We start from the raw sequence: 24,449 nt of genomic DNA on the forward strand, positions 1-24,449 counted from the left end.
GCCATGTATGTTCTCATCCAAATAATTGATGAAGATGACAAACAGTAACGGGCCCAGCACTGAACCCTGCGGCACACCACTAGTCACAGGCCACCAGTCCGAGAAGTAACCTTCTACCACCACCCTCTGCTTCCTTCCATGAAACCAATTTACTATCCATTCAGCTATCCCTCCTTGGATCCCATGCGATCTAACCTTCCAGAGCAGCCTACCATGCGGAACGGTGTGTGTGTGTGTGTGTGTGTGTGTGTGTGTGTGTGTGTGTGTGTGTGTGTGTGTGTGTGTGTGTGTGTGTGTGTGTGTGTGTGTGCGCGTGTGCGTGTGTGGACACAATGGTTGACTGAAGCTTTGAAAAAATGTTCACATGCTAAATAATTATAATGTTTGCAATATTTTATGGAACCATTAGTGAAACAAATGCAAACGGAATAAATCAACAAATATACAATATAAAATCAATAGAAATGTTTGATTAGAGAAAACAGCAATAACTTTATTTAACAAGGAAGCAACGGATACATTTACCATGCAAAAGATTAAAAGTGATCAATGCACAAAGTACATGTAAAATGAAATCAAAATGTTTACAAGCTTTGTTAGGACATTTATTTAGAGCAGTTCAACTAATCATTGTCCCTTTTGCATTGGGCATCAGGTTTGTAATAAGTAAAAATTATAAATGCATCTTGGATCTCATTACATCATTTGTCAAAAACGTTATGCAAAAACATAACAAATACTGAAGATGGCTATTTTCTGCAACAAAATAGACAAGCTTCTACGGATTTACTGGTTAAAATATTGCATGTACCCAAAATCATTTAACAAGCATCAGCATAAGAGAAGGTTTCCTAATTACACACCACAAATTGGATCACTGATTAAGAAACATCCCTTTTTAAACTTGGAGAAGCAAATAATACAGGTTTATCATCCAGTAACCAGTGTTGCTGTGCAACAAGAAACTCCAGGCCGCTCCAACATGTGTAAACGAGTTTCAAAAATAAGCATCTGTAGTGAAAATGCTAACTTCAATGAAATGCACAAATAATCATTGGCATACCAAATGCAAGAAATACCTTTGAAATCTCAGTTGGTTTACAGCAAGGGTTGATTGAGGTGATTATTCAAAGTTCAAAATGAAGCTAGGAAGATGTTATTTTTCCTTTCCAAAATATATATTTTTTCTTCAACTGACCAAACAAACTTAATAGTACCAACACTGGAGGAAAATTATTAAAGGCATCGGGTGCGTTACTTGAAAAACTATGAATTTTTGAATGCCTTGAGTAGAAAGTTACCATCTTTAATATTGCAAATCCATGTCAGTATATTTATTGGTTAGTGAAATGAAATTACATAGAAATGAGAACAATCAATAAATCCAATTGGCTGGGTCTCCATTTCAATTTGTAGATTAAATGAATTTAGTGATTGATGTTCCTCCTTTTAATCCAGTATAAAGTGAATAGTACACAGATCAGTAACAAATAACCAAGATTTGCCTGAGAATTTGGAGCTTTTTGCAGTAGATGCCGATAAAACTCAACACTAATCATGATTTTCCGTGGCCCAGATTAATTTGGAAAGTGAATTGTAAATCAGCATGCATCAAGATAAAATTAATAACATTCTGAAAGCAAATGCCAATTTTCAATTGGGAAGTTGAAAAACTGCATGTTTTTAGTTTCATTACTTATTGATACAATAGGAACGTATCCTCTCACTTAATGCAACAAAGAACATCAACATTTTGGCCAGACCAACAGATAATTTTTGACCGGCTTAGTCATGGTTTAATCTGGATTTCTTTGGAAATCACCTGCTCATGGCAGTAGCTTCAAGAGTAATAAATTATGCGATGAATAGAAATAGCTTCAGTACATTTAGAATAATTGTATGATGACAATTGTTGACTTGCACTAGGATTCTGGAAATGTTCTGTTTATCTGTGTTGCATTCACACAGAATGGGGTGTAATGACCACAAATTAAAATCATCGTCCCATCAATTTGCACTTGAAGGTTGCCAAATTTAACAGATCAGAGTTTTGAATTATGTTTAACCTACCAAAAAACAGTAAACAGACTCGTATAAACTTCTAAGCAATACAGTTCTAATAAATCTCAAAAACTAGAATGTCTAGGCGCTACCGCTGGTTCTTGCAGATCTACCTGGGGTTCTAGATTCACGCCATTGAAAGGAATGCAGAGAAAAGATCAAAGTAATCACCAAGATACATCCGGCAATGGAGAGCAGTTCCTCAATGGTGACAAGTTCCACAAAGCTACACATCTCCAAAGAGAATTTTTAAGTGTAAAAGACAAACCATTGACTTGGTATTTCGCAACTTTACTACACTTGATTCTACTTTTATTACAGTATAAACACAACCAACATTCCTATGCAGTCAGCCAGGTAAGACTTGTTTCTAGAGACGTGGCCATTTAAGATAAATTCATTAAAAATAGCTATATAGTGACCAAAATTGTTTTCTGGGTTGTTGAGAACTATAGTCGCGTTCACAACCATGGAAGATGTTTTAACACCATGTTTAAGAACACACCTCAAAGTTCAAGGTGGAATGATTTACTTCCCTGTAGGATGGTTGAACAGACAAGTCCTTACTGTCCTGAAAAGTTCAAAATTCATTACAACTGAATGGATGCAAAGTAATATGCAGCCACATATTGCAATCAGTAATATGCAGCCACATATTGGAATCAAAATTTAAGTGCTCTCCTTGCATTGCTAGTGTACTAATTGTTCCTTTAATATTGCTAAGTGCTTAGATAGATTGAGAGCATCTTTCTGCATTATAAAGTCAGCAAGTGTTGAACTCCACAATATCTTCTGGCCATTAACTTCCAAGTGAATTTAAATCTGTACACACAGCTATCGGTCTGATTTCTAACAGAGATCAAGGACTAGACACTGCACAAGCATTTCCCGACTTCTACAAGCTAGTTTCATCTAGATATCTCGCAGTTCCTCCATTTTACCAGACAAATGTTCTACATAAATGAGGAACACTCAGATTTGCTAAAAATAATCTACATGCCCTGAGTTTGATTTTAATAGGCAAAAAGGCAAAAGCAAGATTCTTGCTGTTTATATTAAGTGCTCTGTGCAACATTCTATATACAGATCATACTCAATTATAGATATTAAAAAATGCTTTTCATAATCTTACAGCATATAATAGAACAGAATTTTGTTTGTCACGGTCAAAAATCAAAAGCCCTTGAATGTCCCAATAACCTTTGATGTAAAAGGTTTGGATGTGTCACCTTGGTGTGGGTGTAGGGCTGAAAAATGAGGGTGATGAATTTCCAGAAGATTGAAAGGGGAAAGAAGAACTTGGTGATAACTTCTGAGGGCTAAGAACGTCTCCATTTTGCAGTTTCCATATAAGTTCTTCATTTTGCATAGATAAGCGCTTGTTGACTTTTGATTCTTTCTGCAATGACTCTTGGAGAACCAACTGCTCAGTTGACAATTGCCTGCAATAAATTTACAAACACACTGCTGAAAGAGATCACCACAAGATCACAACGGCAATTTAAAGCAACATATTTTACTTCAGTCCAGTTTTGTACATGCACACAAAGGACTTACTCTGTATACAATAATATTTCTCAACAATTATTGTTATTTAAAAATTATTAACTATTGAGATAGCTTATATTGTATTTCCCCCCTAAAATACCCTAAAAATAGTCAACGGTAATACTCAAAATAGTCCTTAACAATCCAACAGCCTTAAAAATGTATAATTTATATAATTGGGTAAATATAGGACCTCGTCTATGGTTACAATAACATCACACTGGCTCAGAATGTAGGAGCAGAGCCTCTTCAACTACTTATCCTCTGAAATGCTTTAACTGTCACAAAACTATGCTGCCAGACTGAGGTAGCTGTCCAAAAAGCTTCAATGTTTTGAAAACTTGCAAAATGGTTAAAATTAAGCATACTATCAAGAGAATTAAAACATTGGATATTCCATTAGCCTCGACCCAAAATGTCAAAGATTTCTCTGCCCTCAACCTCCACAGTTGCTGTTCAATCCAAAGATTCACTGGAGTTTATTTCCCGCTTCAAGATTCCCGCAACTGCAATCTTATGTCTTTATTTAAGTTTTTTGTTTTATCCGTAACCTGCTCAACTCCGTCAGCTGAAAGTCTTCACTGAAATGAACGGCATCATGGAACCTACAGTCTACTGTCCCACTGGGGCGACCTAATCCGCGAGTTCTGGCGAGTTTGCCCTCGACTCATACTCGCAGCATGGTCGACACGAGGTCCTAGGAGGTCTTTGTAACTCTCCTTCATGCTCGAGAGTAGTCCCCATGTACTCAAGGCCTCAGCTTGGTTGCGGCATATTGTTGAAAAATGCCCGCGAGTAAAAAAAGGTCACCATGGGGGAAAAAAATGTTTTTTTAATCGACACATTTTTTACTCGTAGGTTTAGTCGTAGTATGTCATAGTAGGTCGGCATGTTAGTCGTAGGTAATCGAGGGTAGTCAAAGGTAATTGAAGGTAGTCGTAGATAGTCTTCATCATAGGCTATGGGAGGTCGAAGGAGATAGTCTTCACTCTCCACTATTCGGTATCCAATTTTCCCGAGGTTAGTCGTAGCTAGTCGAAGGTATTCAACATAATCGAAGGAGGTCGAAGGAGTACTTCTACAGTCGAAGGAGGTCTTCAACATGACATTTTTTCAAACTCTCCTAAACTCGCCAATTAGGTCGCCCAAGTGGGACAGCCCCGTTACCAAGCACAATTTCGCCAAACAGATTCATTTGCTCAAAGTGCTTGGAAACCAAATGTTCATTAATGACTCCATTGGGACCACAGTATAAAAATTCATAAGGTCATAGGCGATAGGAGCAGAATTAGGCCATTTGGCCCATCAAGTCTACTCCGCCATTCATTCATGGCTGATCTAACTCTCCCCCCTCAACCCCATTCTCCTGCCTTTTCCCCATAACCCCGACACACAAACTAATCAAGAAGCTGTCTATCTCTGCCTTACAAATATCAATTTACAGCCTCCACAGCATTCCGTGGTAACAAATTCCACAGAATCACCACCCACTAACTAATTAAATTTCTCCTCATTTCCCTAAACAAAATACTAATCCAGCAGTTAATTTAAATTTATATTCCATGCCTTTGATCCATTTGGTGTAGTAGTTCTTAACCTTTATGCCACCAGTACGCGCATACGTGAACAAAATACTGTATGTGGTATGTACTTTTGTTAGGTTCCTAAACATGGGCTCAACAAATTGATATGTTGCTTGTGTCCCCTTCATGACCCCTGACAAAGCCCCAAACGAGTCATGAATCCAGGTTAGGATCCACTGATTTAGTGAAAAAAGGTCCGTCACAATTTTGAAAGCATCAGGTGAACCACCCTCCTATTCCCTTTTCTGTTCCAAAGGAAATGCTCCAGTTTGGCCATTTATCATAACTAAAGTCCTTCAGTCTGGGTGCATCCCAGTTTTCTCTGCACCCTTTCTAGTTTTATCATACCCTTCTGTACCATTGTCATCAGAAATGCACTCAACATTCCAGCTATAATCCAACTCATTTTATACTGTTCATAAGTTCTAGGAGCAGAATTAGGCTATTGGGCCCATCAAGTCTACTCTCCCATTCAATCATAGCTGATCTATCTTTCGCTCCAAACCCTATTCTCCTGCCTTCTCCCCACAACACCAGACACATATACTAATCAAGAATCTGTCAATCTCCGCCTTAAAAATGTCCATTGTCTTGGCCACATCTGGTCCAAAGCTCAGCTGGGCATCCTGTGTGCATTTTGACGTACTTGCTCTGATGAGACCAAATTCTGATTTGGTAAGACTATTTTTGGAACAAAATGCATTTTACTCAGCTCCTCCATATTCAAGAACTTGCTTATTCCAATTGTCACCTTTAAAGTTAAAGTTAGTTAGAGTATATGCATTCCACGATCTGTTAATTATTGATACTATTCACTGTTCTACCATTATTAGTGTCATTTGTCATTTTTCACATTTGACTGAATTAAATCTGCAAGTCGAATCGGTAGTATAGAAGGCAAACGCAATGGTAGCATTTATTTAAAGAGTGCTAGAATACAACAGAATGTAATGCTGAGGCTCTAAAAGGCGCTGGTAAGGCTACATTTGGAGTATTGTGAGCAATTTTGGACACCATATCTGAGGAAGGATGTGTTGGCCCTGGAGAGGATCCAGAGGCGGTTTGCAAGATGAGCGTTTGGCGGCACTGGGCCTGTACTCACTGAAACCGCACAATTCCATACGCCTCCGCGGTTCGAAGTGGGACCGGCCCCGCGCGGCCGTACGCCTCAAGCGACCACATTTGGTCGCGCTAGACGCATGCAATCGCATGCGGGTGGGACAGGCCCTTAAAGATAGTTCCACTTCATGGGACAGTCAATGATAGGTCTTCTGGTTGGCTGACCAAAATACAAGACAGGCCAAACTTTCCAACTCATTGAAGAGTTTAATTTGAGAATTCTGATTGTAGAAGTAAGCTTGTCTATTTATATCAGATACTTTGTCTATTTGCAGCCATTTGCCAATTCAAGTGGGAAGACAATGTCCAAATCAGAATGCAAATATTATTTTTAAAACAGTGTTGCATTACATTCTTCAACCAAAAGGATTTTGTGCATGACAAAATGTTTTGCTTCTCAATTTTTAAAAACCTGGCAGCAAAAAGGTAACGCATTTAGAGATTTTTCCACTCGATTTATTTCAAATCTTCTTTCTTAACATAAAATAACCTAAAATTGTCCACTGGATTCCTCATGCACCAAAGCCAGCAGTCGCTCCACATGAAGAGAGGAAAAGACTCTGGAGCACAAAGAAAATGAATATACAGATGCATAACTGGAATACTGGAGATAGCATCTTGCATATCAACCTATATCCCAGGAAAACGTGTTGCACCTGTAACTACAATTGAAAAAACAATCACTATTGACAGCAAAGCATTTCTGGAAGAGTGAAGTCACTTACCTGGACACAGCTTTATGTTTGTCCATTCGAGCTTTTAAGTCTTCATTTTCTTGTAGCACAATTTTATGCTTTTCATCCAACGCAATATGCGTTTCCATCTATTTTTGAAAAAGAAAACCAGATTTTCAGTTCAAATTGGAGTTAGTTCTCCAGGTTGGCCTGATTACTTTTATGCCCATCCCCAAGTGACCTCCGAGAGCCTATACCCCAATCATCCCTGACTTGAATGTCTCTTGGATTAAACCAGTCACGTTGGGCTGACAATCCTACACGACCAATACAGAGACGTGTGGCGAGATCCAGGCTATCCAGTAAAAAAACAGAATAGTACAGCACAAGACCAGGCCCTACAGCCCACGTTTGTGCCGCACACTATACCAAGACCATCTTGTTTGTGCCGCACACTATACCAAGACCATCTTGTTTGTGCATGATCCAATTCGCACCAATCCCTGTATTATCCATATGCTTACCCAAGTCTCAAAAATGCTACTATTGTATCTGCCTCAACTACCACCCGTGGCAGCAAGTTTCAAGCAATCACCACTCCAAAAACTTCCTTGCCCATCTCCTTTAAATTTTGTCCCTCTCAACTTAAAGCTGTGCCCACTAGTATTTTTCCATCATGGGGAAAAGGTTCTGACCTTCGACCCAAACTATACTTCTCAATTCTATATACTTCTCCCTGTAATCTCTTGCATTCCAGAGAAAATAATAATAATACATGTTATTGTCATTACACATATGTGCAACGAGATTTGGTATGCAGCTTCCATCCGATGTCGTAACTTAAACAACTAATAAAATTTAGATTTAGATACCCCGAGAAATACGATTTATAAAAACAGTAAAACAGTCTAAAGTGCAAATGTGTCTATGCCGGGTCGATGTGCGACGTGACCATCTGAGGGAGACAGTTCATGGGGGTGTCTGGCACTCAGCAGGGCCGGTTCAGAGCAGCTATAGCTCTGGGGAAGAAGCTGTTCCTGAGTCTGGAGGTTCGGGCGTAGAAGGCCTTGTAACGTCTGCCGGCGGGAAGTAGTTCGAACAGTCCATTACAAGGGTGTGAGGAGTCTTTATGGATGCTGACGGCCTTCCTGAGGCACCGTGTGTGGTAGATGCCCTCCAAGGCTGGTAGCTGTGTCCCAATAATCTTCAGCGCTCTGTGTACGACGCGCTGAAGAGCTCTCCTCTCCGCCTCCGTGCAGCTGAGATACCACACAGAGATGCCATATGTTAGTATGCTCTCTGTGGTGCAGCGGTAGAAGGTTGTCAGCAGCTGTTTGGGCAGACCAGTCTTTTTCAATGTTCTCAGGAAGAACAGTCGTTGCTGTGCCTTCTTGACCAGCGCAGCGGTGTTGGTGGACCATGTGAGGTCCTCTGAGATGTGTGTGCCCAGAAACCTAAAGCTGGACACTCTCTCCACATTGCCACCATTGATGGAGATTGGGGTGTATTCCCCATTATGTGTCCTCCTGAAGTCGATAATCAGCTCCATGGTCTTGGAGGTGTTTAGGGATAAGTTGTTACGTGAGCACCAGTCCGCCAGGTTCTGGACCTCTGCTCTGTAGTTTGTTTCATCACCGTTGGTGATCAGCCCGATCACAGTTGTGTCGTCTGCAAACTTGACGATGGTGTTGGTGTCGAATGCAGGAACACAGTTGTGTGTGAAGAGGGAGTAGAGCATGGGGCTCAGTACACAGCCCTGTGATGTGCCGGTGCTCAGGGTGATGAGTTTGTCCAAACTCTCTCTACAGCTAATACCCCATAAGCCAGGCATCATTCAGCTATCCCTCCTCCAAAGCCTTTCAAAAGCCTACACATCTTTCCTGTAATGGGGCAACCAAAACTGCACACAATATTCCAAAAAGCCTAACCAAATTCCTATAAAGATCCATCATAACTTCCTGATTCTTATGCCCCTACCTATGGAAGCAAGTATACCATATGACTACTTTACTGCTCAATATACTTGTTGTCACATCACCAAGTTATGGACTTGGACTCTAAGATCCCTCTGTCCATCAATGCTGTTAAGCCTCATGCCATTAATTGTATCTTTCCCCTTGCATTTCGCCACCCAAAGTGCAACACCTCACACTTGCTCGGATTAAACTCCATCTATCACTCCACCCACTTCTATATCTGATCTTTATCCCACTGTATAATCTGACAGTCTTCCTCACATTCCGTGACTCCAACAATCGTGGTGTCAACTGCAAGCATACTAACCAACCCATCTACGTGCGTGTCCAATCATTTATATCACAAACAGCTGAAGTCCCAGCACAGATTCCTGCTGAACTCTACTGGTCACAAACCTCAGCCTGAATAATGCCTTCCCCACACAACTCTGTCTGATCAGTAAGCCAGTTCTGAATCCATACGACCAAGCCATTTGAGTGCATTAAAGATTCACTTAGGAACCTGTTGAGGAATACAAATTAATATTTACAAAGACAGGAAAAGATAGTGATTAAAGTAATCTGGAAATATCAAACCCCTTGCTGCAGATGAACTACCATATCTATTCACCTCAACATAACCAAAAGAGAGAATTAACTTATTCCAAATACTAGACAACCCTGTGATAGATTTAAGCTACCAAGTGGTGCCACCAGCAGTGGCTGCCTCGCCAACAGTCTGTCTGTCCTTTCTTCTTTTTGTTATTTTTAGTATGTTTTAAAAAGTATGTTTGTGTTCCTTGGTTTGTTTTATGTGGGGAGGCTGGGGGAAACCGTAAAAAAATGTTTTACCTTGATAAAGATGCAATTTTTTTCCGTATCGTATAGCCATCCCCACTGCTGCCTTCCCTGGAGACCGACGGGCGCTCCAAGCCGCAGAAGTTTGCGGGACTTTAACATCGCGGAGCTTGCGATCCCTTTGCCAGGAACCCGAGTTCCAACCGCTGGGCCTGAGGACTTTAACATCGTGAAGCCGCTGTCTCTGGTAAGAAGAGGCTGACTTGGGAGCTCCATGCACAGAAAGTGTTTCAACCGCCCCGACGCGGGTGTTTCGATCATCGGCTGCGGGGGCTTTGATCGCCCCGACTGCGGGTGGTTTGACTGCTCCGACCGCGGGAGAACAAAGAGGAAGAAGCTGAACTTTATTGCCTTCCATCACAGAGAGGAATGTGCAATCCACTGTGGTGGATGTTTATGTTAACTTTTATGTAGTTGTGTGTCTTGTTGCTTTTCACTTGGTATGGCTGTATGGTAACTTAAATTTCACTGTAACTTAATTGGTACATGTGACAATAAACTGACCTTGAAACCTTGAACCTTGAGCTTCTTAAGTGGACTTACCAATTTTTCCATCTGCATCAGCCTTTTCTCTTGATTGTGTATTTTCTCATTCTTTATTTCGAGCACTGCCTTCAAACTTTCCAGTTCTTGCTCCAAAAACAGACCCACAGGGTCAACTTTCTACAAATAAAAGTTTTAAACCAGTGGGTTTCCAATTACACAGTTGGTTAAGTGAACATTGACTGAACATGGTAATGTTGCAGTTATCTTGGATGTTTTTAATGCAGTGAAGAAATTAGTCTCCAACTAGTGAGTCAGAACTCGGCTTTATCTCCCTCCTCAATTTAATGAATTCTGAGTCCAACATTGTTTACCTTTACCACCATTTCTGACTTCTATGGCCAGGAATCTCTCACGTCCCCACAGAATGCAGACCATTTATCCCATCTCCAGTTTTCTTAATCTATCCCACCCGCAGGACTCTTGCACTCTACCGACCTATTCAATTATTGTTTCTTGCCCCATCAAATCAATTTCTTGCTCCTACTCTGGCTCAGTTTCTTTCCACTTGCATACTTGACATATCTGACATCCTCTGCCGTTTAGAGTTTCTGTTCTGCTCACTGTAACCATGAATACACAATTATTTTGCTACCCTATCTCACCAGGATGGTTTCGAACAGAGGTCCGACCTACTCCCCTCCTCCAGCACAAATTTGCTAGTCAACTCAAATCCAGAGATATTGCTATGGAAACTCCCTTGGACCCACACTACACATCTTTGTAAAACAAAATAATGGTTTATTTCTCTTCCTCAAATGTTTCTGATATATAAATGATTGTGCAGGCACTGGAATTTAGAAGGATGAGGGGGAGATCTTATAGAAACATAAAATTCTTAAGCGGTTGGACAGGCTAGATGCAGGAAAAATGTTCCCGATGTTGAGGGAGACCAGAACCAGGGGTCACAGTTTAAGAATAAGGGGTAGGCCATTTAAGACTGAGATGAGGAAAAACTTTTTCACCCAGAAAGTTGCGAATCTGTGGAATTCTCTGCCAGAGTGGAGGCAAATTCAGTGGATGTATTCAAGAGAGTTAAATACACCTCTTAGGGCCAAATGAATCAAGGGATATGGGGAGAAAGCAGGAACAGGGTACTAATTTTGGATGATCAGCCATGATCATATTGAATGACGGTGCTGGCTCGAAGGGCTGAATGGCCTACTCTTGCACCTATTTTCTATGTTTCTAAGTACTGTTGCCCCAATCAATTGTCATTGCTATTGCTGCCATTTTCCATTTGGGTCCACCTTTCATTTCATGTACATATGCAGTTCTGATTACCCCATTACAGGAAGGGTGAGGAGAATTTGGAGAGGGTGCAGAAGAGGTTTGCAGAACATTGGCTGGATTAAAGGATATTAGCTACAAAGAATGCAGAAAAAAACTACAGGTGCTGATATATACCAAAGATCGACAAAGTGCAGAAGTAACTTGGAGATAAAGAGATTGGTGATGTTTTGAGTCAGTACCCCTCTTAGGGTCCCAACCCTAAACGTCACCCATCCTTTTTCTCCAAAGATGCTGCCTCACCTGCTGAGTTACTCCAGCACTTTGTGTCTATCTTAGGTATAGGATTGGACAAACTTGAATTGTTTTCTCTGGAGCATCGGAGGCTGAGGAAAGACTAAAGGACATAGCTTTACGGTGAGGGCCAAAATTTAAAAATGAGATATGTACAGCAAGTTTTTTTTTTTTTAATACAGAGAAGTGGCAGGTACCTGGAAAGCACTGCCAGGTGTGGAGGCAGATACTCTAGAGGCATATGGATTTCCAGGAAATGGAGGGATATGGATCATATGCAGGCAGAGATTATTATTTTAACTTCACATCATGTTTGGCAAGGGCATTGGGGACCAAATTGTCTGTTCCTGTGCTGTACCAATCCATGTTTTAGTAATCTATCATAGAGTTGTTTACAAATATTATCACCTGTTTAAAACACAGCATTTATCATGAGGTTTACACCCAGCTGGTCACAATTTGTACCCACAATTCACAGTCTCACTGCCACATCACCTCTTGACGGGCATTATTGCCAAACGACTCATTAGCGTTGTACGAGCTACATTTTTTCATACAATAAGAAAAGCAGAGTTTTTGCCTTCCCATTCTTGATCCATGCAAGACCCATTCTATAATCAGTGATATCACTGCTACCACAAACACTTGGAACAAATCACATTTAGAATCCAAAGGATCTAGTTTCAACCTCAATTAACTGTTTGTCAACAATATTACTGCTCAGACTTCACCCAAAACACCATCAGCTCTCCTATTCAGCTGTCCATTGCACTTTGCTTTGCCTGTATTAATCACAAACTTGTTATTGTTGGCTCACATTCACTATTTAATCCCACAACAACCATTTAATTTCCCTCAAAGATCTAGGAGGTGCGCATCAATATCAATTTCCCATCCCAGGTGAATATTCCTAAATGAAAGCAAATAGAGGAACACGTTTCCAGTGGTATTAAACCATCCATTTGGACAAAAAAACAACAACATTTCTTCTGCTCTGGGCCTCCCACTTGCTTTATCCCACTCACTAGGTCCAATACAAACTATTTTTAAGTCACTCTGAACAGCCTTCCCTACTGGCCAAGGTTGTAGTCATTTGGTTGTAAACCTTTGATTTATGGATAATCTTTCTTTGATTAGGCTTCAGCAACAACATTGCTGCATTTAGAAACACTATATCAATGGAAGCTATCAAGTGGCTACTTTAATCTCGCCTGACAGATCACAAGTTCTCAAATTACAGTGATGGGAGATGAGCTTCAGAACTTGTGGATCATTGCGAATTAATTGTCAAGGTCAGATAATGTACACTTTGCATTTAACTATAAAATACCATACTAATTAAAACCAGTTAATATCTGTACTGATCTCACATTGTAACAATGCGTTCTGAACTTCAGTTTGAAAGAAAGTCACTAACATTAGTCTAAAATTAATGACATTGGGATAACATCCGAAGCTGCAGATGTTGTGATATTAAATACATTTCCAACACATGATTCCCCGAAACCTGGGGTTCACCAAAACAAGACTGATCTTCACAGAAATTTAAATTCTAACAAAAGCGATTGTCACAGTCCGCTATAGGGTGATTTCACGAAAGGTCACTGGAGCGTAAATCCCCACACACGTGACCGAAAATTTTAACTGGGGGACAAGCGTCACTTCCGGTACATGTTAGTGGATGGGAAAACACGCACTTTCACACCCGTTAAAAACATCGAAAACGGCCAGGTTTTGAGCTGCAATTAACGGAGCCAGTCGGGGTGACCGTGAGGCACAGCTACCTAAATTTACAGTCCAAAAAAAAGATAGAAACTAAGGTAAATACAAGAGCGAGCTGAAGGTGTAAAAAAGGCGGAAGTGCTAGCGGACTTTTTTCTTGGAGATTTAAAGATCCAAAATACCGGGAATTATTGCGTTTGCTCGCTGCATTTCATCAAAAGTGGCATTATTGGCTTTGTTATCTTTATTCATTTGTTATATGAAAAGTATTAAAAGTTAGAAACCCGTCAGTAAAATTGCAAAATCGCCCATGGTTCTCGGGTGGGTTTTAACATGCAAAATGAACACGCTTCTGAAGCTCCATTTACCATTTAAATAATCGTAAGCTTGCATCTCAGTAAAATTGATTTCCAAACGCATTGAGAGTTTACGATTATTTAAATGGTAAATGGAGCTTCAGAAGCGTGTTCATTTTGCATGTTAAAACCCACCCGAGAACCATGGGCGATTTTGCAATTTTACTGACGGGTTTCTAACTTTTAATACTTTTCATATAACAAATGAATAAAGATAACAAAGCCAATAATGCCACTTTTGATGAAATGCAGCGAGCAAACGCGATAATTCCCGATATTTTGGATCTTTAAATCTCCAAGAAAAAAGTCCGCTAGCACTTCCGCCTTTTTTACACCTTCAGCTCGCTCTTGTATTTACCTTAGTTTCTATCTTTTTTTTGGACTGTAAATTTAGGTAGCTGTTCCTCACGGTCACCCCGACTGGCTCCGTTAATTGCAGCTCAAAACCAGGCCGTTTTCGATGTTTTTAACGGGTGTGAAAGTGCGTGTTTTCCCATCCACTAACATGTACCGGAAGTGACGCTTGTCCCCCAGTTAAAATTTTCGGTCACGTGAGTGGGGATTTACGCTCCAGTGACCTTTCGTGAAATCACCCTATACAGCAAAAATTGGCCTGCTCTATTGCATGGTCGTGTTTCAATGCTTTGTTTGTATTAAGTAACTTTTGTATCTACGTGTTATTTCAATTTCAGGACAGCAGCTCCATGAGAAAATATGCTTTTGCCATTAACTACACAAACCCCAAATCACCCCAAATTTGACAATTGTTCATCTTGTGAGTTGATGTAAACAATACATCTCAAAGCATGCCTAACTTTTTTAATCCTCTGCAAAACTAGTACTTACTTGATCTCTCTGCATTTGTGCTTTTGCAATCTTTTTTGCTTTAATTTCTTCTTTCAAAGAATCATTTTCCTCATTCAGTTTTGCAATCTGTTCCTATAATTACAGATTCCAATTAGACAGGTTCTTAACAGTAGGAGTTATTTAGGTTTAGCGCACTGATAAAGTATTTTCAAGAATAAATCTTGGGGCACATTCACAATATACATTAACTATTTAGATGAAGGAATTAAAAGTAATATCAGCAAATTTGCAGATGACACAAAGCTGGGTGGCAGTGTGAACTGTGCAGAGGATGCTATGCGGATGCAGAGTGACTTGGACAGGTTGGGTGAGTGGGCAGATGCATGGCAGATGCAGTATAATGTGGATAAATGTGAGGTTATCCACTTTGGAAGCAAGAACGGGAAGTCAGATTATTATCTGAATGGTGTCAGGTTAGGAAAAGGGGAAGTACAGCGAGACCTGGGCGTCCTAGTACATCAGTCACTGAAAGTAAGCATCATACAGGTACAGAAGGCTAATGGCATCTTGGCCTTAATAATGAGAGGAATTGAGTATGGGACCAAAGAGGTCCTTCTGCAGTTGTACAGGGCTATGGTGAGACCACACCTGGAGCATTGTGAGCAGTTTTGGTCTCCTAATTTGAGGAAGGACATTCTTGCTATTGAGGGAGTGCAGCGCAGGTTCACAAGGTTAATTCCCGGGATGGTGGGACTGTCATATGATGAAAGAATGGAGCGACTGGGCTTGTATTCTCTGGAATTTAGAAGGATGAGATGGGATCTTATAGAAACATTTAAATTATTAAGGGATTGGACACGCTCGATGCAGGAAACGTGTTCCTGATGTTGGGAGAGTCCAGAACCAAGGGCCACAGTTTAAGAATAAAGGGTAGGCCATTTGGAACAGAGAAAAGGAAAAAAAAATTCATACAAAGAATAGTGGATTTGTGGAATTTTCTGCCTCAGAAGGCAGTGGAGGCCGAATCACTTGATGCATTCAAAAGAGTTAGATAGAGCTCTTAGGGCTAGCAAAATCAAGAGGTATGGAGGGGGGGAAGGCAGGAACAGGGTACTGATTGTGGATGATTAGCCATGATCACATGAAATTGCGGTGCTGGCTCAAATGCCTTACTCCTGCACCTATCGTCTACGTATCAATGTAACACATCTTTGGAAGGGACAAGGCAAGTGCACACAAATTGCATAACATACAAGTGCAGTCATTTTATAAACTTTGGAAATTGGTCACCAAATCCATGATAATACAGCTGCAATATTCATGTCAACATTAGATACCATATTTTAAGGCAGAGTGCAGAGATCAGTTACAAGAAAGGTAGCAAGGATGAAAAATTGGAAGGGTTCTTTGTGTACGAGAGATCTGAACATGACAAGTGATTTCTCCAATTTTAACCCCCCCCCCCCCCAAGGCAGATTTTGCCTCAGAACCATCAAAATAACAATCCATTCATTCATTGGCAGTGCACAACATTTCTGATGTATCTTCCTAATTTAGAATTGATTTGCCACATATTTTCCTGCAAGGTTGTTACACTAACCTCAAACAGTGATTGTCTCTCTGTAAAGCTGTCTTCCAATGTTGTTTGTTCCATCTCATGTGATCTGGTCAGTTCTGCAAAGAAATACAAAAATAAATCCAAAAGTTTCAGATTACATCAAACATAACTGATGAGTGGGATATGTCAGCTGTTCATAAATCATCTATTCAATTCACAATGCCATTCCATTGATAAAAGATCACATTCAATGCTGATTACCTTCCAAAGACTGGTGATAGTCTTTCTCAAGGGATTCTAGGTTCTTTGCATGGGTTGCAACAAGTTCTACTTTATGTGCTTCATGCTCAGAAGATAAGCTTTCGACCTAAAAAGAGGCATCAATTAATGGTCATATCATGGAAATTATGCAATTGAGAGTCACTTAAAGCTTTAGGACATTCCCAATTCTGATGCAACTAAAGATTATTGAAATGCAATTATTGTATGAAGTGTAGAAGCAAACTAGCGTATGGCAAACTACTGGAAATAGGATTTTGACAATAACTGAATGATCATTCGGAGATAGGATGCCCTTTACAAGAAAAAAGGAAAATTTGGGATAATCTGGTTTGAGAACAGCTCCATCCAAGACCGCAAGAAGTAACGGAGAGTTGTGGACGCTACCCAGATAATCACGCAAACCAACCTCTCTTCTATTGATTCCATCTACACTTCATGGTGCATCGGCAAGGCCACAGGCATAATCAAGAACCAGTTGCACCCTCTGCTCCCGTCCTAACAGTCACGAGATACAGAAGTTTGAAAACGCACACTTCCAGATTCAGGGACAGTTTCTTCCCAGCTGTTATCATGTAACTGAACGGTCCTCATTAGCTGGAGTGTGGTCCCGGCCGCCATCTACCTCATTGAAGAGCTTTAAACTATTTTAAAATCAGACTATCTTGCAGTAAATGTTGTACCCTTTATCCTCTATCAGTGCACTGTTGATGGCTTGGATGTAAGCATGCCCAGTCTTCGTTGACTGGACAGCATGTAAACAGAAGTCTTTTCACTGTACCTCAGTACACGTGACAATAAATAAACTAAACTAAACTAAAATTTCAATGGCAGGCAAAGGAATGCCCAACTGCCCTCAATGTGGCACTAAGCTCCTTGAGCTCCTCTACTTCCATGATTACATTTCTGTTCCGGTTGGGTTGGGGATTCCAAGATTTAATCTCGCAATAAAGCATTGGCGACAATGCTTACATTTTAGCTATTAGACTTTTTTATTTGTTAAACTGTCCTTAATTGTGCTAATTCAACTTAAAAGTTGTTTTCAAATTAAAATCAAATTTTTAGAACTAAGATTGCCCAAGTGTCAATGTACAGGTTCCGTGTGAACAGAGCATTAGTTGCTTTTTCATTTAATTGCAGAGAAACTTGTACACACACAGATCAGAAATTAGCCAAAGTAACGTTGCTCAAGAATTTTCATAACACAGTAAACAATTAGTGTCCACATGGAGACACAAAATGCTGGAGTAACTCGGGGTCAGACAGCACCTCCCGAGTTAAGAGTCATAGAGTGATACAGTGTGGAAACAGGCCCTTCGGCCCAACGTCCGCACCGACCAACATGTCTCACCTACTCTCATCTCACCTACCCACGTTTGGTCCACATCCCTCCAAACACATCCTTTCCATAACAGTTTCTTAAATGTTCTCACTTTTTTGCTGTTATTTTATTGTTATTTTTATTATTTTGTACATTTGAGCTCCGCTCAGGCAGTGCGCTTTGAATTTCATTTTATGCACCACTACAATGACAATAAAGTATAGTCCCTGCCTCAACTACCTCCTCTGGCAGCTTTTTCTATACACCCACCACAATGTGTGAGAAAAATTTACCCCTCAAATTGCTATTAAATCTTTTCCCCTTCATCTTAACCCCATGTTTTCTGGTCCTCGATTCACCTACTCTGGGCAAGAGATTCTGTGCATTCTACTGGACCTAATCTATTCCTCTCATGATTTTATACACCTCTAAGATCACTCCTCACCCTCCTACGCCCCATTTTGACATATTTCTTATAACAGTGCCCAGAACTGAACACAATACTCTAAATGCCACCTCACCAACATCTTATACTACTGCAACATGACCTCCCAACACTCTGACTGAAGGCCAATGTGCCACCCTATTTGCCTGTGACTCCACCTTCAAGGAACCATGCACCTGTACTCAGATCCCCCTGCTCAACACTCCCCAGAGCCCTACCATTCACTGTGTGAGTCCTGCCCAGGTTAGACTTCCCAAAATGTAACCTCACCACCAGCCACCAGCCATTCCTCAGCCCACCTGACCAATCAATCAAGATCCTACTGAAAATTTTCATAACCATCTTCACTATCTGCAAAACCACCCACTTTTGTGGAGAAAAGGAATAGGTGACGTTCCGGGCCGAGACCCTTCTTCAGACAGAGAGGTAAAGGAAGGGAAACGAGAGATGTACAGCAATAGAGCAATATGGAACAAATGAATTAAAGATATGGAAATTTGTAATAATGATAAAGGAAACAAGTATATACTACCAGGGTATTGAACAGAGACAAATTTAGAGGTAGCTAACAATTCACCCCCCCCCCCCCCCCCGCCCTTTCCCTGTGGACCATCTATTTCTTCCCTCCCCTCTTTCTTTCCTCGAGCCTCAATTTGCAACTCTTCAGTCTCTCACACCTTCTGCTTTAATCTCTGGACTTTGTTCCAACCATCTGCCATACAACCCCCCCCCCCCAACCCGTGTCCTTCCACACTTTGTCCCACATTTTTTCTCCCAGCTTTCTTCTGCTCCTCCACCCCCTCCCAACAATCAGTCTCAATAGGGATCCTGACCCAAAATGTCACCTATCCATCTTGGCCAGAGATGTTGCCTGACCCAGAGTTACTCAAGTACTTTCTGTCCTTGTGTAAACCAGCATCTGCAGTTCCTAGTTTCTACATTTCAGAAAATTTAATTGTGGTTTTCAATAAGCAACTGTCTAGATACTTGAAGAGGGGAAATTTACAGCTTACAAAGAGTGAGTATAGGCGTAATATGTCAAATCACCATCTCCTACAATGTAATCACTGCAATTCAATACGTACAGACATTTAGCCAAAAAATTCCAAAAAAATAAAAAGCCATATGCCAAAATAAAATAGTGCAGAATCAAATTACTATTTTTTCCCTAGAAATTTAAAATTAATCTGAAGAATCAGACCTCCTTTTGCAGATGTGTTTGCAGAGTTTCCACATCTTGTTTGAAGTTTTGCTCCAAATGCTCCTTCTCTGCATTGAAAAGCTGTTCCAGTCTCTGTTCCAAATCTTTAAGCTCATTCCGATGTTCTTCAGACAGCTTTTGAAGGACTCCTTCATATTTTTTTTGAAGTTCTTCCTGATCCTTCTCCAACTGGGTATACGTCAAATTCCTTGTCTCTGCATGGCATAAGTTGTGTTAGTTGAGCTAATGGTACAAATGCATGCATGAATCAATACCAGCTTTAAAATCGAGAACGCCTTTTTTTTTGATCAGTTTTTGTGCATCCCCTGCTAGATTTTTGAAAAGTCACAACCCGAGCAGATAAGCATTGAGTGTAGCACATCACTCACCTTGTGTGAATTGACAAAAAAAAACTAGAGACAATTTGATTAAAAACCTGGATGTGCCAGATATTTTATTCTTGCATTTTGTACACAACACGACAAGAGGGGTTCCTGCAAGACTTTAATGGAAGAAGAAAATAACTGAAGAAAGGAACTCTAAAGTTCAGTCTGCCACGTGTGCAATACCATGCTGCACATACATTTTGTTCCAGTCAATATAGATTTAAAGCAATTTACATTGGAACATAGCGTTAAGCTCTTCATGTCCATTTAGGCCAAAATAAGTGTTATCCTTCCATCAGATCATGAAACCGGATACCTTTGCAGGCAGCTTTCTAGACAAAGACTCCAGAGGAGGACTGGTCTCAGAGAAGCAAATACCAGATGCAAAATAAACATGTGCACGAACCCAACACCACTGACAGCCGTGCTAGGATCATAACCACAGCAATCTTCCACTCTCCCGGCATCCAAATGTTTACTTCAACCGATCATTTCGCCCTTGCAGTTTGGCCAGAATATAGATGAATGGGCAATAGATATAACTGAAGGTCATTCTATTGCAATACGATTGGTGACTTAAAGAAATCCAAACAGACTGGGATTGTTTTTGTAGGGAGGGGAAACAAGGGCAAATGAAAGAACTCTCTCAAAAAAGGCATTAAGCATTCAAAACGGAGATGAGAGGAAAATAACCAAATCCTCTATTTTCTATGCAATAATTCCACAGAGGCTCGAAAAACAATTATGGCGGACTTCAAATATTGTAAATTACGGGAACCAATGAAAAATGGGGTTACAAGCGAGGCTTTTCGATTTTCTGAGTACAGGTGCACAACCTTTTATCCGAAGATCCAAATAACGAAAACCTCCGAATAGCGGCCATTTTTTCGGTCCTTGAAGAAAGGTCCTTGAAAACGTTCACCGAGGGCGGCCCGCAGAGGTGACAGCGGAACCTCCGGTCGGTCCTCGAAGAAAGGGGAACTAAATCTCCATTCATAAAAGAGAAGATGAGGGTATATTGCGCGGGAGGGTTAATAATTGACAATATGCTGCTGCCTGCCCGCTGAATTAAAAAGTTCCCACGGTAGACTCACGATACACAATGTTTCGTGAGTCTTGCGTGGGAACTTTTTAACTCAGCGGGGCAGGCAGCAGCAGATTGTCGCTCGCTTCAGTATCACCCCACCTACACCCCTCTGCTTCCCGGCCATGTGTGTGACCCCTTCCCTCCCCTCTCCAGCTCCCCGCCCATTGCACCGGCGCGGGGGCTTTGCACTGTCTTCACGTCGGCGATTGCAGCAGGACCGTGTCAGGACCAATTGGACACCGACCACCAGGCCCACCACAAGCACAGAGATCCCAGAGACCCACAGCCAACAGCAGCCCAGCCCAGCCCAGCCCCACTCCAACTACAGAGGAACCTGGGTTGCGGATGACGGGGCGCAGCTCGGGGCGTCGTAGGGGCCCATCGGGGAGCGGCCACTCAAAGCCACGCCGGGAGATGTAGGGCCCTGCCCCGGTCTTGATGTTGGAGCCCCCGGCGGGCGCTAGCAAGTCCACGGCAATTTACAGCCTCGCCGGGCGTTGTAAGGCCCCCCTCCAGGTCACTCTCAACCTCTATGATGTTTGCTCTCAACCCCGTAATTCGGGCGGGAGAAGTCGCCGCTGCCGGTGCCCCGCAAAGCAGTCTCCCACCGGAGACCCGCGAGCTCCCGGTGTCACCATCCACCGGAGTCGGGTCGCAGCAGCTCGCCCCCGCAACTCTCCACGCTCCGAAGCTGGCTAGCTCCACGGAGGTAGGTCCGTAGGTCCACAGCTCCCACCGCCGCCCACCGACCCCCAGGCCCACTGCAAGCACGGAGATCCCAGAGACCCACAGCCAGCAGCAACTCCAGCCCAGCCCCGCTCCAACTCCAGAGGAACACGTAGGGGCAGAAGCTGATGGTGTGCAAGGTACGTCTTGTTCTTGGGGTGGCGGATGAGGGGGCGCAGCTCGGGCTGTGGGCGAACTGCCACTTGTCGCTGTAGCGGCCAAAGATCATAGAGGAGCTCCTCTATGATCTTTGGTAGCGGCCCATCGGGGAGCGGATTCCTCTGGAGTTGGAGGGGGAGGGGGGTATTGTGCTGTTTGATCGCCCCCTGCTATCCCAGGGACAGGGAGACACAGCGGCTTTTTAGACTGGTGGGCAATCACTTCCAAAGTTCTGCCCACACAGTCAGTACACTTCTCCTACACTGTATTTCATACAAACATTTATTCTGCAAGAAAAAACGACATTGAAGACTCAAACTCGCGATCGAGTAACTGCCGGGATCAAGGCGCAAACTCGCGACCTTGCGGATATGAGCCGAGCACTCTACCACTGAGCCAGTCATTAAAATCTACGCTAAAAAATTTCCATTCCGAAGACCGACAAATTCTGAATTACGAAAAGTGTCTGGTCCCAAGGCTTTCGGATAAAAGGTTGTGCACCTGTAGTTTCAATTAAAATGGTAATCGAAGATTTTAAATGCAATTTTTCAGTGTCACAACCTCACCTACGATTGCAGATTTAATTTTACAACAGCATCAAACACTTCGAAATGCATTGGGATAAACTTGTACATCGGTAACTAGGCAAAACTCCATTTCCTGCAACCCCAATTTTTAAATATCAGCTACTTAAATAACTCAGGTACACAAAATTGCTGGAGGAACTCAGCGGGTGCAGCAGCATCTATGGAGCGAAGGAAATAGGCGACGTTTCGGGCCGAAACCCTTCTTCAGTCTGAAGAAGGGTTTCGGCCCGAAACGTCGCCTATTTCCTTCGCTCCATAGATGCTGCTGCACCCGCTGAGTTCCTCCAGCAATTTTGTGTACCTTCGATATTCCAGCATCTGCAGTTCCCTTTTGAATACTTAAATAACTCAATGCAGTCGACTGCAGTCTGAAAGGGCAGCTTCGTCACACTAATAATCGGTTCCGGTAAAAATTGCAGTCATAACTCCCAATGACAACACGGCTGATTATATTATTCAGGACAATCTCATGCTAGTTAATGTACTTCCATTTAAAAAAAACAGACTCCTTTGTTCCAATACCAAAAATAGCTTCAAGGACAACGGTCATGCATTCAAGCTACTTTAAAAAAGGGCAGTGTTGGAGTAACTCAGCTGGTCAAGCAGCGTCTCTGTAGAACACGGAAGGGTGACATTTTGGGTCAGGACCATTCTTCACACTGGTGGTGGGAGAGGAGAGTGGTGGGTTAGAAGAAAGCTGGAAGAGACAGAGCGTGACAGGTAATATGTGGATATGATGGATTCAGGCCAGGGGGTTTTGATGGCTGGGAGAAATATGTAGAAGTCCAGCTGAGTGGGGGGGGAGGGGGGGCTGAGATTGGAGGCCATGGCGAGAAAGGAGAGGTTGGGGGGGGGGGGGGGGGGGGGGTTTAAAGCGGTTACCTAAATTTGGAAAGTTCATTCTATATCATCCTATATAAATAATAGGCTATGTTTAATGGAATACAATTACAGTTTGACGCAGAACTAGAACGCTGAATTGTATTGGTGTTTGTAATTTCACCTTGTATTAAATGCATTCCAAAGACATGCAAGATCCAAATATCAAATTTTCAGTAAACCAAATAGATTTCAAATTCAATAATGAGCCAGGTTTGACTGTGATTAGTTCATCTACCCAAACATAAATCTCACTGGCTCAATCTTCCTTTACTCTTCTTCCACAGCCCTCAGTCCCATCTTATCCTGGAGACAGGTTAGTGTACTAAGTATACAAGATCCATTTAATCCCTCGAGACCGCTCTACCATTACCAAGATTATGGCTGATCCCACTTTATATTCCTCCCAGCCCTTCGTGATCAAGTATCTTCACTTTCAGCTTTAAAAATGTCCATACAAGACTGCTTCCTGCTGAACAGATGGCCAATTCTCAAACCAATATCATAGAGATTAGTGCAAGAGTAGGCCATTCAGCCCTTCAAGCCAGCACCACCATTCAATATGATCATGGCTGCTCATCCAAAATCCGTACCCCGTTCTGCCCCCCCCCCCCCCCCCCCCCCCCTACATATCCCTTGATTTCCTTCGCCCCAAGAGCTAACCTGATGATCTGATGCTTATGCTGCTCATTATCATGAAGGGCATTCTATTGCCAACCACTTGACTTGAAACCATCATAACTTGATATGTTACTGGCATCCACAGTAATAAAGACATTTTTATCCAAAAGATACCAATGAACAAAAAACAAAATACATCAGAGGGCAGTGAATGAAAAAGGAAAGTATTATTCAATTGCCAGGGTGGATTACAACATCAGATCACTGAGGATACCTGGTGCGGTCACATTAAAACTGAAGCATCTTCTTCACCTACAGTGGTCTTGCCTACAATACATTTCTCGCTATTTATAAATTGTTTGTGCAACCAACCATATTCATGCACAAGACGTACAACAATAGATAGACATTAAAAATACATTCCATAGCTCTCTTTTGTTTACCTTCAAC

At 41.8% G+C, this 24,449-nt stretch overlaps 1 protein-coding gene across 3 annotated transcripts in view; it reads right to left on the reverse strand.

Moving 5' to 3' along the window:
- Positions 1–467: 467 nt before the first annotated feature.
- The window catches only part of mtus1 (microtubule associated scaffold protein 1), a 148,950-nt gene continuing 124,968 nt past the window's right edge, over positions 468–24,449 (reverse strand). For 2 of the 3 annotated variants that reach the window (XM_033029459.1, XM_033029467.1), the window contains exons 9-15: positions 19,555–19,769; positions 16,570–16,675; positions 16,351–16,424; positions 14,790–14,882; positions 10,342–10,461; positions 7,037–7,134; positions 3,287–3,503 (exon numbers count right to left, since the gene is read on the reverse strand). In XM_033029459.1, the coding sequence (XP_032885350.1) occupies positions 3,287–3,503; positions 7,037–7,134; positions 10,342–10,461; positions 14,790–14,882; positions 16,351–16,424; positions 16,570–16,675; positions 19,555–19,769 (923 nt within the window). Of the gene's footprint in view, positions 3,504–7,036; positions 7,135–10,341; positions 10,462–14,789; positions 14,883–16,350; positions 16,425–16,569; positions 16,676–19,554; positions 19,770–24,449 lie in introns of all 3 variants that reach the window. The other variant, XM_033029476.1, reaches the window with a different exon arrangement.

The sequence above is a fragment of the Amblyraja radiata genome, chromosome 1 (assembly GCF_010909765.2).
Source record: "Amblyraja radiata isolate CabotCenter1 chromosome 1, sAmbRad1.1.pri, whole genome shotgun sequence".
NCBI classification, from domain to species: Eukaryota; Metazoa; Chordata; class Chondrichthyes; order Rajiformes; family Rajidae; genus Amblyraja; species Amblyraja radiata.